The 14,562-nt window shown below is 42.3% G+C and overlaps 1 protein-coding gene across 3 annotated transcripts in view; it reads left to right on the top strand.

The window, feature by feature from the left end:
* Nucleotides 1-14,562, top strand: part of lyst (lysosomal trafficking regulator) — a 63,589-nt gene that overhangs the window by 29,563 nt on the left and 19,464 nt on the right. For 2 of the 3 annotated variants that reach the window (XM_037123456.1, XM_037123455.1), the window contains exons 7-20: nt 1,238-2,186; nt 2,285-2,470; nt 4,523-4,679; nt 6,853-7,064; nt 7,190-7,256; nt 7,804-7,913; nt 8,620-8,989; nt 9,063-9,219; nt 9,334-9,507; nt 9,975-10,135; nt 11,047-11,237; nt 11,911-12,156; nt 13,174-13,347; nt 14,171-14,320. In XM_037123456.1, coding sequence (XP_036979351.1) covers nt 1,238-2,186; nt 2,285-2,470; nt 4,523-4,679; nt 6,853-7,064; nt 7,190-7,256; nt 7,804-7,913; nt 8,620-8,989; nt 9,063-9,219; nt 9,334-9,507; nt 9,975-10,135; nt 11,047-11,237; nt 11,911-12,156; nt 13,174-13,347; nt 14,171-14,320 — 3,304 coding nt within the window. The remainder of the gene's footprint in view (nt 1-1,237; nt 2,187-2,284; nt 2,471-4,522; nt 4,680-6,852; nt 7,065-7,189; nt 7,257-7,803; nt 7,914-8,619; nt 8,990-9,062; nt 9,220-9,333; nt 9,508-9,974; nt 10,136-11,046; nt 11,238-11,910; nt 12,157-13,173; nt 13,348-14,170; nt 14,321-14,562) is intronic. The other variant, XM_037123457.1, reaches the window with a different exon arrangement.

The raw sequence follows: 14,562 nt of genomic DNA, 5'->3' as shown, positions 1-14,562 counted from the left end.
TTTTACGGTAATTTACCCTGCCTTGTAATAGCCTAATTTATTATTTATCGCTGCTTCAACAGTGTGTGTGTAAACCAGTCGTAAACAAATCTAAAAGGGTAAAATGGCAGCTTTATTGTGCTGGATAACCTAACATTTGAATAACTTTGACACAGTCTGACAGAAATGTATCTTTGAGTATGAAAAAAAAATCGCGAAATAATGAAGCAAATGCATTATACTAAGTAGGATGGTGTGTTTATGTGCAATGTCGGTGTCCTTCACAGTTAATTTATCATGTTAATAGAAGTTGACTAATTTATTTAGAGGTGTTGTTGTGCCCCAGGGAAATTATGCTGCTGGAATAAGTGCTGCCTGATGGGAGGAAATGAAATAAGTAATAGAAGGAGTGTGACTGTGTGAAGGCAGTGGCTTTTACTCCAATTGACTAGTTGTAGAGTTTTTGAGATTAGAACAAGTAGTGCCCTTTATTTTAACTGTGAGGTTAATTTAAATATCTATAATTCATCTACCCTTTTTTCACCATATTAATCCTTTTCATGGCCAATGAGAGGCACATGAGAGACCCCTATGTCAATATTAATTTCTTAATGTGTTGCTATTATTATATTTTAATTAGCAGGGTTAAAGGGTTAAAATTATACATTCACCTGATTGGATGAGGTCAAAACATTAAAAAGCTGAATGCATAGTGCATTAAAATATTGAAGAAAGATTGAGTCCAGCTAATTCTTCATATTTATATTAATATGTAATGATGTGACAAGATACAGGGTGCAAGGTTAATTTATTCATCACGCCACAACACAGGGTTGTACAAGGAAATTCAAGTTGTCGCCCTTTAATACTACTAGCAAAACAAAAATGATGTAAGCGGATTTTAAAATAATAACTATATGGATATGCAATTTATCTTGTGTTATGTCTAATCATTACTTGTTGTTCAAAACAGCTCAAAGAATTCCATGTTATGCAGCTTTTAATGGTCAGCTAAATGGCATTTTAAACTTAGTTTTATCACAATTGTATGTTGTATGCTTTAAAACTCCAGATGGCAGCACACAAAGTAAATAAACCAGTTGTAACTCAAATATAACATACAACTGTCAATATGAGTTTAAAATTATCATTTTTCAGTATGCCTGGCAACCAATATGCATTTATTACTGCACAGAAAAATCCATTTTGTGTAAATTTTCTGATCTCTTTGCTTACTTTCTGATATTTTCTCTTCCAGGGTGATCAGAGATCTTTTCGTTAGCTGTAATGGCCTCAATCAGGTGACAGAGCTTGTCTACCTGGACCAGACCCGCTCTTTGGCTCTGAAGGTGTTTGAGACTCTGATAATAGGCACTGGGTACCAGCAGGCTGACGGGGTGCTTCAGGAGCTTGAGAGCGCTGATGCTGAAGAAAGGGAGGCCATCCTAGGCCTGGCTGAGGAACTTGGCTCCCGAGGGGCTGGAGAGGGCCCGCAGAGCCTTAGCAAGTTTTACGAAGGCCTAAAGGAGGTGTATCCACGCCATAAGAGCCGAAGCGGGCAGGGCCGTGGACCAGGACGCAGCCGAGCAGAGACCCACCTTCATGTTATTAACCTCTTTTTGTGTGTGGCCTTCCTCTGTGTCAGCAAAGAGGCTGATTCTGACCGGGACTCAGCCAATGACTCTGAGGACACTTCAGGGTATGACAGTACTGCCAGTGAACCTCTTGGTGGCCGACTTCCTTACCTGTCCCCAGACAGCGTGGCTTTGCCCTCCAAAGAGCAAGTACGACGCGCTGCAGATGTCTGGTCAGTGTGTCGGTGGATCTACCTGGCCAGCCCCTTGTTTCAGAGGCAGTTCTTCAGGTTGGGCGGACTGGATGTCTGCCTGCGCCTCATGGCCATGGTTATTCAGAAGCTTTCCTGTAAGACAAAGGATGGGAAGGCAAAGAGGAAGAGGGATGGAAAGGGCAAAGGTAGCCCAGAGTCCACAGCCCCAGCTGCCTCACCAGGACTGGATGATACAACTCATGATTCTTCCGACACACTCTGCAGCCTCTCAGCTGAGGGGAAGACCAAAGATCCAGCAAAGAAGCTGGAGGAAGAGTGGCAACTACAAAGTATTCGTCTCCTTGAGGCCCTGCTGGCTATTTGTCTGCACAGTGCTAACTCAGCCCTGCAGAGGACAGAGCCTGAGCTGTCTCATCAGGTATGTAGCTGAACATCATATCGATCTGTTAATCCCTGACCACACCAAACTTCTACACCAGCTTCAATTAAACTGTTGTGTCTCTTTCTCGTCTGTAGCTCCAGTCAGTGGAAGAGACCCTGTCTGAGGTGAGAGAGCAGCTCTCTCGCTCAGGTGTGGTGAACTCTGACCTCGCCGTTCCTCTGTTTGACTCTCTCCTGAGAGTGGCCTTGGCAGAGGTGTCGTCCAGTCCCGATCCCCCTGAGGAGAAGACAGACAGGGTGAGTCCTGCCAAGGGAGACACTGTGAGTGAAGTTACTGCACCTTTTTATATTGTCAAGTTTATGTAGCTACTCGTGTTTCAAAAAGTGGGTTCAGGTTAGAGCCAGTCTGGCATCAGACACTTGATTCTTCAGTAGCTACAGCAGGTGCTATCTGTGCTCATCACAGTATAAAGCTCTTGGCAAAATCTTACTCTGCTATTGTTCATCTGTTCTGCTGGACACCTCTACTCAATGAATTTTTTTCTAAGAATTAGCTCCTCCTTTCATACTAACAACTACTCAGTCCTTTCTGCCTGCGACCCAGCATACAATATAGTTACCCACAAAATGACCGCTGGAACAAATTAATTAATCTGCTATTGTTTTAAAATTAGTAGCTAGGGACAACCTGATGACCCATTGGTTTGAGATGCTGAACGTTATGTCAATTCACCTGTCTTTCCCCAATGATTATGTGCCCAGATATAGAAACTAATTGCAGTGAAGCAAGGAACAAAGTGTTATATCTGTTGTTTATAATTAGTTTCACTGATTTTCTGTGGCCCATTTGCTCTGTTTTTGTCCAGTCTTTGTCATGCCCTTCATTAAAAAAAGTTCTCATTACTAGTTTCAATGAGGTGACAAACAAGGAAATGCTTCTGAAGGTATCAGGCAGGGGTAAGAAACAGCGGGTGTCAAGAGAGATAACACACTTTTTAACAAGTGTTTGTGACCAGAAAATAAACTCCAACTTGTGTGCTCACCAATTATTTTGAAATATCTTTCACCATGCCCTCTTAGCTGCTGTCAAGGCGACAATTATGGCCTAAACTACCGACAAATACAGGCATTAGCCAATCAGAAAAAAAAAATGAAATTGTGTTCAGTCACCACATACTGCATGTCTGGCTGAACGCCATTGCAGAATATAAACACCAGTGGTGTTTATTTAGACAGCAACCCTACAATGAAAGGAAGACCATTTTCCAGCCAAGCGTCATCAAGCATCAGGGAGGTTGCATGTGGCCGCTCACATTATGTTGCTAAGCAGCCGTTATCTGCCTGATGTACAACAAAACAGTGGACGTAAATAATGACAGCCCATGTTTAGACTAAGCAGTGAGTGCAAACATGAGCAAGCAGGGCCTCATTTTGAAACCTCAACGGGTTTTAAAGATTTGTACTTGTTAAACATACAATAAGGACTGTTTACTTGAAACATCTAGCAGGCAAAATTGAACCACGACCAATGTTGGCCCACAGCCCCAACTCTGGGCAGCCTTGCCCTATATGGTTAGAAGAAGAGCACAAAAAACAATGTGCAAAAAGTAATTTTCTTCTGGCAGTCCCCCTAAAATCGCATCCCTTCTGGTGGCTGGTGCCTCCCATCTCAGAGCCTCAGATGTATTTTTCTCAAGTCTTAAAATGCCTGTCTGACTAAGCCTGTTCCAACACAGGAGGATTTAGCTTTTTATATAATAGATTTACCTGTTTCCTAACAGCTTAGTTCTTTCTCAGTGAGCCCAGCAGAGTGTGATGTTCACTTAACCATTAAAAAGCAGGCGCTGTGAAGCTCAAAGATTAGTCTTCCACCGCAAAGTTTGTCCAGTAAAGGACTTTTCTTTGAAAACGCTCACCCACAATTGAATATCAAAGCTGCGCAGTTATTATATTGAAAAGAATTGGGGTGTGTATTACAGTAAGCCTCTTCTTTGAACTGCTAAACGGTTTAGAATTCCACTGTTTACTTGAGTGTTTTTGTCTAAATGTGTGTGTGTTTGCCTACGTGCACATATGATGACTGACTTCACATCAAGGAGCTGGGCTGTGTGAGCACGAGTCAGCTGATATTTGTCTTATGACCAAAATCTGGTCGTTTTTCCCCCCTCATCACTTGAAAACATTTTCTTGGCAATATATTCGCCGTATTAGTGGAAGGACTGCAGCTTGTCATGCCTATTATATTTTAGTCCAGGGCTTGTTTACAAATGGGATTGGGTAAGTTCTTGCGAAATGAATCTCATTTTGCTGACAGCTTGACCGTTAACTCCTTCTCACTCCCTCGCTCTCTCTTGCTCTCTCTCTTTCTGTCAGAAGCTCCAGGTGTTGGCAGAGGGGGCGGCCCCGGCTGGTGATCTGTCTGAGGAGGTGGACGAGGTGCAGAGCTGTGGCATCAAGCCCCCGGGGGAGGAGGAGGGCTACGACGCTGACAGCGAAAGCAACCCTGAGGACATGGCCAAACAGGAAGAGGGTAGGTCCACACTTACTGCGACACACACACACACACACACACACACACACACACACACACACACACACACCCTTTCACTCCCACTTACTCCTCCTTAAGGATCCGCTACTGCGAACACCTGACATCTCCACATAATAGTAGCTGTGCTGGTGTTTGTACTGCTTTAAGTCCTGTAAAGATCTACTGCCGGTTCGTTTTTCACCCTTTCTACTTCTCTTGGTTTATTTTAAGGTCGCTGTAAATCACTTGTTCGAAATGTACTCCGTCTTCTCTACCATTTGTTTTTATTGGTAATAAATGTCAACAGTTCATGAGTTCATGTTATCGCTTTCAACCTCTAAACATGCTGTTTTTTAACCTTGGGAAATCTTTCTTTCCCTGCTCTTGAGTTGATTAATTGCATTTGTTAAATTATTACAGTGTTATGCTTCCTTATACTCACTGGAAGTTATGTCAAAAAGCATCATCATGGTTTTTAAGCAATTTACAGTGTAAAACTAACCACATCCTCCTTTGGTCTGCTACAGAGAGCATGTTGCAATAATAAGTGGCTACTTTTCAGTGCGCTCACATGACATGGCAGAAACAGCCTCATGTGTCAGCCCTGCCTCTTCGCTCTGCTCTCGCCAGGTTAAGATCGCAGCCCAATTACACCCTTTTTTACTTTTTCATCCCCTCAGAATAGACTCATTGTTTCACGTTTTTACAACTGCAGGCAACTTCACTCTGTGGCCTCATGAGCTGAATCTTATGACTTAAACTCTCCATCAAAATGAGACTTTTAACTTCCTGGAAAACTCTCATGTCCTGATATAAGGCTTTAAGGCTGACTTCATACTCCAAAAAATAATTAACTCATGCAGTTGCATTTTTTTGGCAATTACACGTCCTTCCTCTGAAATGTACATATGTCTCCTTCACATTGATCATCCAGGATCTTGCTTTGGGGAAAGACTAAACTAAGAATCTATTACAAATTGTTTTGTAAAAACCTACATTTTGTTTTTAATAATGGTGGTAGTTGTGGTTTTGAACTACATTGTTCCTGTATTAAGTATAGGCCTGCAAACTGGGATTATTTCATTATCAATTAATCTGCAATTTTTCAGCAGGATTTTGCAAAAAAAAGAGAAAAGATTTCCACAAAACTTGGACTAGGGGTGGTTCTCGTCCCAGAATAAACCTCTTTGTCTCAGATCCAGGAATGTTTTTCAGCTATGATGTTAATTTCTCAGGCAATATTGCATAGATCCTGATGAAAAAAATATGGTATTTAGGTGGCTGGGGGACTGTTGGGTCTTTGTGTAGGTATGCGCTTTACTGCCATTCTTATTGATCAATGGACTAATTGTTGCAGCTCTAACTCTAAAGATTTTATAATGGTTGGTTTGCTTGAATGACAGATACCTAAGCCTATCACAGTCCTGGATCTTTTAACACCAGGCTTTCCTCATGATGTCCAAAATAAGATTTCCTGGCTCTGATGAATGCAGTTCCCTCACAACCCAGTGCATTTCATGACTCACACAATGCCTACATTGTTCGGAAGTTTCTTAACTTAACTGTACACTTATAACAGCTGCCTGTATTCAGTTATATGACTTGGAGGAAGAGGCTCACTGAAATGATATGAGAGAAAGATTACATGTCCTTTCCAAAACCACAACAAACTGATGATGTGAAATGTTTTTTTGCTGCTGTTTAATTCAACTTCAGACCAAACACAAGCCTCAAAATTTTCCTCAAGATGTCATTTAGTTATGCTGTGATGGCAGTCCATGTAAGTCTTCTCATTTATATTTACTGAAAGCAGCATGCGTCTGGATGTGTGAGTGTCAGATGGAGGCAAACTGCGTATCTGTGCATGGGGAGAGAAAGCGAGCTTCATTAGTGAAAAGAGGTCCCAGAAGCTGCGCTAGAGCCTGCTGGGCTGCTCTCCTGTAAATCATGAGGGGGACTCTCATGCTGCTTTGAGACTGAGCGCAGGACTGAGGCTAATTCATTTTTATGAGCTGCCTCTAAGATAGGAGGTCGGAGCTGAAGCAGGGAGAGCCTGTGGATCATGAAGTGACACAGCCTGCTAGTTTGTTTTTCTGTGTTTGGCATGATGTTCAACATGTCCGTGTGTGAGGCTCTTGTATCTCTAATGTTGTGTGTGTGGTTCTTCTCTCAGGAGTGAAGGTGGAGTCCGCTGTGCTGCGTGAGTTTGCGGTGGTGGCGGAGGGGCCCGGGCGTGGCGTGCTGCTCTTCCCAGAGATCTGCACAATGGAGCTGCAGCTTCTCGCCACTGGCTCCCCGGACCTGGAGGTTCTTAGTCATGTGTTTCACAGCCTGCTGGGTGCAGTGCACGCCAACCGCCGCAATGCTTCTTTGCTCTACGACCAGGTCAGACTGATCACCACTTCCTCTTTGTGCTGCTCTTAATTGACTCAGCAGTGCATATTTGTCTTACTCTTCCCCTCGACCCTGCTCTGATGAATGTGACTGTCCCCTTGTTCTGGTCCCCACAGGGAGGAGTCAGAATCATCCTGTCTGGCTTTCACAACATCCTCAGCCAAACAGACCCCTCCTTTACAGGTTGGTTATATCTTCTGGCTTATTTGTTGGCTTGTCTCACGCTGTAGGATATTATTCATGTGTGACATCAAGGGGAAAAAAACTGGGTTCACTCAGTTTTCTGTGTGTATTTTTTTTTGCTCCTGCTGCTGACATTTCGTCTGGGTCCTCAGGGTTCAAACGCCACACTCAGTTTGAATAATTTTAATATCTCTTAGAGTCTGTACCCAATGGATTTATGTATATCGCGACTTTTATTTTTAAGTGATTATTTGGCCTTGTGATTATCATGTGCAAAATATAAGGAAGACAATATTGGATGTACACTGTTTGCACTGTTGGCGAGCGACTTTCATTTTGCTTCCAACATTTTGACCTTTTTGTTATGGCTAAAAGATCACATACAATGAATGATGATGAAATCCATCACACACTGATGTGATTATCTGTGGCCGTTTTCTTTACCGTAGATATTTGCTGCCGAGTGTTTGTGCCTGAAGTGTTCTGGTGCATGCCCAAGTGAATGAAAACTGTTTACGTAATCTACTCTTCATTGGTCTACATTCAGATTGCCAGACTGTGCTCGTGAAGCTGTTGGTTGCCATGGTGAGCCAGCGAATCACAGCTGAGGAACTGGCTCTATTGATTCGCCTCTTCCTGGAGAAGAACCCACCTACTGTAAATAGCCCTATCAGTCACTCACATTGCACTGTTAGCTTACGTTAAGGGTGTTTACACTGATAGCTTTTGCTCACAATGTCAGGACATTCAATATGACAGCAGGAACAAGTACTTATTATTTGTAAGACATCCCTCCTGTCATATACTCTTCACACTTCTTGGTTCTTTAAAACTCGTCAACACATGAAGTTCCCCTGGGCCCACTTCTGTCTATATACAATTAACACCAATGTGTGCAGAACAGATGTGATGCTACAACTTATTTCCACAGGTCTGTGTTTAATTGGAATCTGGCTGCAGACATCATTTATAACCTCCAAGAAAAAGGTTCCCTAAAGCGGAAGAGTTATTTTTAACCCTGTGAACGTAATGACATGTGACCTGTGGTTTCCGTATGTTAAAGTGAGACACATCAGTGGCTCCAGGGCCTTTTTTTGTTTTAAGTTTTCTATTTGTTCTATTTAAGATGGTGTTTTGTAACATTTGTTCTTTATTGTTTATGACTTTTTTATTAAGACTCTCAAAGAAGTTTTTATCCAAGCAAGCACAGATTTGCAATAGCTGGAACCACATACATGTTTGCCTCTACAAATTCATGTATTCACACACACAAACTCAAAAAATTTGGGGGAAGTGTTTTCATTATCAGATCTAAATGATAGAGAGCCTGCTTTCACTTTCTCATTTCTTTGTCACCTGTCAGGAGGTTTTACTGAAAGGCATCTTACAAATTGTTGAAGCCAACATGAGTATGGAACCTCTTCACTTCCTGACCTTTCCAATAATCCTCGGGGCCTCAACGCCAGGAGGGGTGTCTGCCAGCTCCAGGCAGAACGGTGCTGCTGGAGGGAAAAGTGTTGGTATGCCCTGGAAGGGCAAATTGTCTCCTGGACGCAGGGAGGGAGATATAGATCACAGACCAAGCCACCTCCATTCCTCTCCCTGGCACATTGCACCACTCCACCTGCCCCTGGTAGGGCAGAACTGCTGGCCCCATATGGCCAGCGGCTTCAGCGCTTCTATGTGGCTGAGGGTGACAGAACAGGAGGAGAGGGACGGGGACAAAAACGAGGGTGAGACACAGATCCTTCACCAAGACACTGTTTTAATTACAAACTTCTTTTAAATTCTTTCATTGTTTTTCAGAAGAGAGTAACCTTCCTGCAGCTGAGTCCCACCACGGCACCTCTCAGGCTGGGAGAAAACTAGTGGAGGAAGGCCTCATTCATATTCTGTCCATGGGCTCCAAGGCACTGATGCTTCAAGTGTGGGCAGACTTCTCCACAGGCAAACTCACATTCAGGTGATTTTCAGTGTAGACTACAGTCTCAAATATGTGTATGAAGAATGGGTTACTATTTCTTAAGTATTCAAAGTTTATGGACCTTGAAGTATCATATTGTACTATTCCCCTCAGAATTTGTATAGATCCAAACGATGAGATAAAAGCTGGGCTGTTGGCACAGGCAGACTCTGGTGAGGAACTACTCAAAGCGGGCCAATGGCAACACCTCGGCCTCACTTACACCCAGCAGCCAGAGGGCAAGAAGAATATCCATGGCCGTGTGATTGTGTGGTTGTGTGGCATCAGGTGAGGAACATGTGAAACCATAAGCCTAAGAATTGAGGTTTAGATCTGGAGGCTCATCCTCATACTTAATGTCAAAATATAGCAAAAAGTCTTCTCCAACATCAATTCTAGTTTCTCCAGACTAGCATCAGTGTTATAGCTTCTCCAGCCTTGGCTTCTCCAATAGTTAAAGTTTGAGTAGTATTTCATGATATGAAAGTGTCTATGTTGTGTGTGATCTTTATTTTCATTGCCATACAGACCTTACAACTGTCATGCCTATCTTAAGATAATATAGGAGTTTTCCCTGCATGTCATTAGGAAAAATGGTAACACAGAGACATTGTTCTATAATAAAGAAATCCTAAATATCACCCCAGACTGAGATAAGATATGATTTGAGACTGAGGACATTTCTGTAATTAGGCCCCTGGAGCTTAAGTAACTAACTTAACTGTAACTTTAATTTAACCCGCTCTCTGTTTTAGGAAATGTGAGGTTTCTTTGGACTACACTCTACCCAGGAAGTCCAGTTTATCATCTGACAGCAACAAAACCTTCTGCATGTTTGGCCACTGTACTTCATCATCAGGAGAGGTGTTGAAGCAGGGCGGACGCTGGCGTATGGGCACTGTGCTTCTCTTTAACGGTAGGACTCACGGTAACTTTATCTGACTGGAATCATGTGTCCATAAACACTCAGATACTTAATCCCAGTCATCATCTTACCCTACATGCATATGTACAATCTGTATTAATCCTTTATGTAATCGGTTCTGTTAGGCCTCAGTGCTGCTCCCTGGTGGTACATAGATTACCTGGGTTTTAGCTAATCAATGTATTTATTAAAATCTGCATACAGTGTACTTAAATGTCCATATATAGTCTGTAGTTTTATTGTAAAAGCATGTCCTAGTGGCTGTTATAGTCTGTTGCTGCCGCGCTGTAGATTCTCAGCATTCTCTTGAGAGGCTTACTGAATACTTCTCTTGTTGCCTCTAATTGGCTGTGAATGGCTTGCCTCAAGGCCGTCTCAACCTGTGAGCCTATCTGATGTCTTAAGACAAGCTTTAGCTTCTCCTCTGTCGTTGGAATTCATCGTAGATAGCAGCATCTTCTTGGAAAAGAAGGACTGCGAGATTCAACAAAGTTTGATGAAAACAAGAAATAAAACATCAAGGCTCTGCCATGTCTACTCAAGGGTCTCGCTTTGCATCACATTATGTGTTATTGCTGTCTGGGTTATTGATGGAAAAATCTAAATCATTTACATGTGGAGTTGATTGAACGTCCAAGTTTGATTTCTAACAATCCTGTTTCTCTAGCTACCAAATAACAGAAAATGTGTGATGTTTTTTTTATCATTAGGGCAGCAGTAGTGACTCTGCTTGCCTCCTTTTTCTTTCAGTCATTTTATATGGACTTTGTGTAGGTGCAAACGCGAAAAGAAAGTTGCTTCACACAAATACTAGACAGAGACCACAGCTAAACATACAATTAGACTATTGGAGGAAAACATAAGAAAACAACAACAAAAAACACATTGACTTTCTATTTCAGGATCTAGAATAGGATCTGAGGAGGCCCTCTACCTGTACACCAGCGGGCCTGATCTTACCTCCATCATGCCCTGCAAATATGGCAAGCCCAGTGGGACATTCTCCAAGTTTGTCACTGAGGAGGCCCTGAAGTGTGAGCTTGTACGAGAGCTTCTGATGAAAAGCAAGGATGTGGACACAACAGCTTTGGTCGTAAGTCTTTGTTAACATAAAGCTTTTATAGCACAAAAAACACACATAAGAAATGAATGTAGACAATTAAATGTTTTAATGTGGCTGTTTTATCCTGTTAGCCAGTTTCTGCACGTCAGTTGTGTCAAAATGCAGATTGACACCCTTGTTAAACCTTGTACTTGTCCTTTGTGATTCAAGTGCTCTGTAAGCATAACAAATCCCTCCTATGTCTCCTTTATTGTTTCATTTCACGGTGTATGAGTAATGTGCTGTTCCAATTAGCTGTCATTAATGATACTGCATGGTAGGAAGTAATTTTTCCCCAATGGAAAAAGCTATTACTGTTAAGCTGCAGCTATTTCAGTTAGACTGAAAATAGTTTTTCTCCCATTAAATACTAATGGATTTGTTGATAATAGCTCTGCTGATTTGAAAAAGAAAAGAAGGGAGTTAGACAAGTAGAATGAATGATTTCCTCTCCACATATTTTTAACTCCTGTTTTATTCTGGCTGAGTCTGACTCTGGTCTGAATCCATGCTTGAAGTCAAAGTCTCAGTCTAGCTTGGCTCCTTGCTTGGGCCAAATTGAATTTCAGCAAAAAGATCTAAAACAGTAAATACTTCAAAGTCTAAATAATTTAAAGGATGAAAGTTTTGACTGAGTGTGATAATTGTGTGTGTTTCTGTACAGGAGAGCTTGGCCATAGTGTATGCTCCCAGCAGTCCCAGAGTTTACACTATCTATGAACCTGTAATCAGACTGAAGGGTCAGGCCAAGACAGTGGTTACCCAGCGGCCGTTCAGCTCCAAGGAGGTGCAGAGTGTGTCCCTGGAGATGAACTCCCTCAAAGCTCTGCTCCCCACTGAAACCCAAGGCCTGCAGAGTGTCCTGCACAAGATCGGAGGAACTGGAAATTTTGTCTTCCTCTTTGCACAGGTACGATGGTGCTCTAACTGAGTCAGAGCATATCTTGGTTCTGATGAATGGCAAAGAGGCCATTTATTTTAATAAAACAGAAAATACAAAACAAATCAAGTCAAATTCACCTGACAGCAATGTGGAAAAATGAGTCTCATAACTTCACATATTGATCGCAACAGCTTCTGCTTGTCATCTGTTCCTCTTTAGCTCCTTTGCACCTTTTCCAGACAAAACAAAGGATGAAGGGATTCAATTTCAAAACCACAAACACTCGTAGATTGGACATCAAAGAGAAGGAGGTTGTACACCAGGGCTGAATTGATGGAGCAAGATTAGTTTATCAATAGAAAATAGACTGGCAACTGTTTTTATAATCAGTAAACTTTAATGTCATAATTCCAGCTTCTCAGATCAGAGAATTCACATTTGCATCTTTTTCCTCTTTTAACATGAAAGTAAATTTGATATCTTTGTTGTTGGACTATTGATTGGAAAAATATACGACAATTGATAACATCGCCTTGAGCCCTAAGATGTTGTGGTTGGTGACCAAACACTTAATTAATGGGTAATAACTGGCAACTCATTAGTTGCACAGTACACTACAGTTTAGAAACCCATTTGGGAAAATATGCCATACAAATACACAAACAACATTACAATTTTATAAACCAACAAACTAATTGAATGAGGATATAATCTACTGATTAACAATGAAAATGAGTTAGTTACAGCTCCACAAGCCACCCACCTGTGTGGGCTGAGGAAATTCATATCTGTGTTGCTGCATGAAAAAAACCTGCCAGTAGAGATGATAGGTAAACATCCCTTTTTAAAGACAAAGTTGAATATTGGCCACTGCTTTTGTGAGAACACAATAACAGTCGCAGGAACAGTGTAAAATAATGTTTTTAAATTGGAAGCAACACATAACTGCATCCTCTGGCCTGCATTGTTCACATTCATACGTTTCTTTTTTGCTCTCCATCTTTCTTTTCTGTCCGCCACCTCGGGTTCTGCCGCCATGTCCAGACGGTGGAGCTGAGCGACTGTGAGAAGACCCAGGCTCTGGCCCTGCGGGTGCTGCTGTCTTTGTCCAAGTTTAACCAACATCGCATCCATGAAATGGACTGTTACCATGGTTACTCTATGATCCACCAGGTCCTCATCAAGTCCAAATGCATCGTGGGATATCATATGCTGAAAGTGAGTCGCACCTTGAACTCTGTGCCGTCTTCTACCTACAGCCTCCACGGATCTGTGCAGCGAAACATTTATTCTTTACCATGAACCTGATCTAGCCCAACACACCGGCGTGTCTCTGAGTGAGTGTTGGTGACCCCGCTGTTACTTGACCCTCTGGCTGTGTCTGTAATTGAGCCTTGTGATGACTGAGCACTGAAATGGATTCTGCTTGACTTGATGAAACACTGAGCTCCTGCAGCGTCACAGAGCACCTCTCATTGTCTTTGTCACTCTGGTCTTCCACATACTGTATTGTATAGCACAGAGCTGTACTGATTGGTGATATTAAACACTCAGAATCATTCCTGTGTGAAAAGGAGCATGCTGTGTTACAGTTTGTGCCTTTCTATTCATGCTACAGAAGAAGTTTAACCTTTTATTTCACTTTGACTGAAATAATGTGTCAGGCAGCTAAATAATGTAACTAACTGTGCAGAGGCCCCAAAGGTTTCTATGCTACCTCAGTCCAGAGACCCGAAGGACTGCAAGATTTATAACCACTGCAGTGAAGCTGGTCACAAATGATAGAGTCTGATCAATACAGACAGGGCTGCTCAGGGAGTAGATGGCTTTGGTTTTGACGGAGTGATAAGTCCTCCAAAAAATTTCACTGAGAAGTTATTGATGTCTGGGGCTCTACAGTGTACGGTTGTTTCTGGACAGATATTGATTGTCAATATGTTGAGGCATGTGTCTTATGAGACTGACCAGCACTCTGTTATAGAAACACTGTAGTAGAGGCTGTATTTCTGATGTGGTGGCCTTAAATATTCTGCTTTTCTAGACGTTACTGGACGGGTGTTGCAGTGGACCCATCCTCATACTGGGGGATGATGGGCAGTTCCGTTTGGACCCTGAGTCCGTTGCTGTGGTTCAGGATATCAGGCTTCTCTCAGACATCCTGTTGGACTGGAAGATCTGGGCCAAGGCTGAGGTAAACATCACAGAATCAACCATGTTTCATTAGTGACCAGACAGACATTTAGCACACAAGAAGTAGGTCATCATCATACATTCAAATAGAGACGCTGAATAAGTTGTTAAAAACGGAACTGCTGGGTGTGCAGATAGTCGAGTGGTTAAGAGCGCATGCCATATGCACAGCAGACCCTGGTTCAAATCCTAGCCAGAGGACCTTCTCTGTTCACCCCCCTTTCTCCCATGTCCTCTCTATCC

This window comes from Acanthopagrus latus, chromosome 15, assembly GCF_904848185.1.
Source record: "Acanthopagrus latus isolate v.2019 chromosome 15, fAcaLat1.1, whole genome shotgun sequence".
Classification (NCBI taxonomy): domain Eukaryota; kingdom Metazoa; phylum Chordata; class Actinopteri; order Spariformes; family Sparidae; genus Acanthopagrus; species Acanthopagrus latus.
The sequence above is the reverse complement of the archived record's forward strand: the minus strand, read 5'-3'. Positions and strand labels throughout refer to the sequence as shown.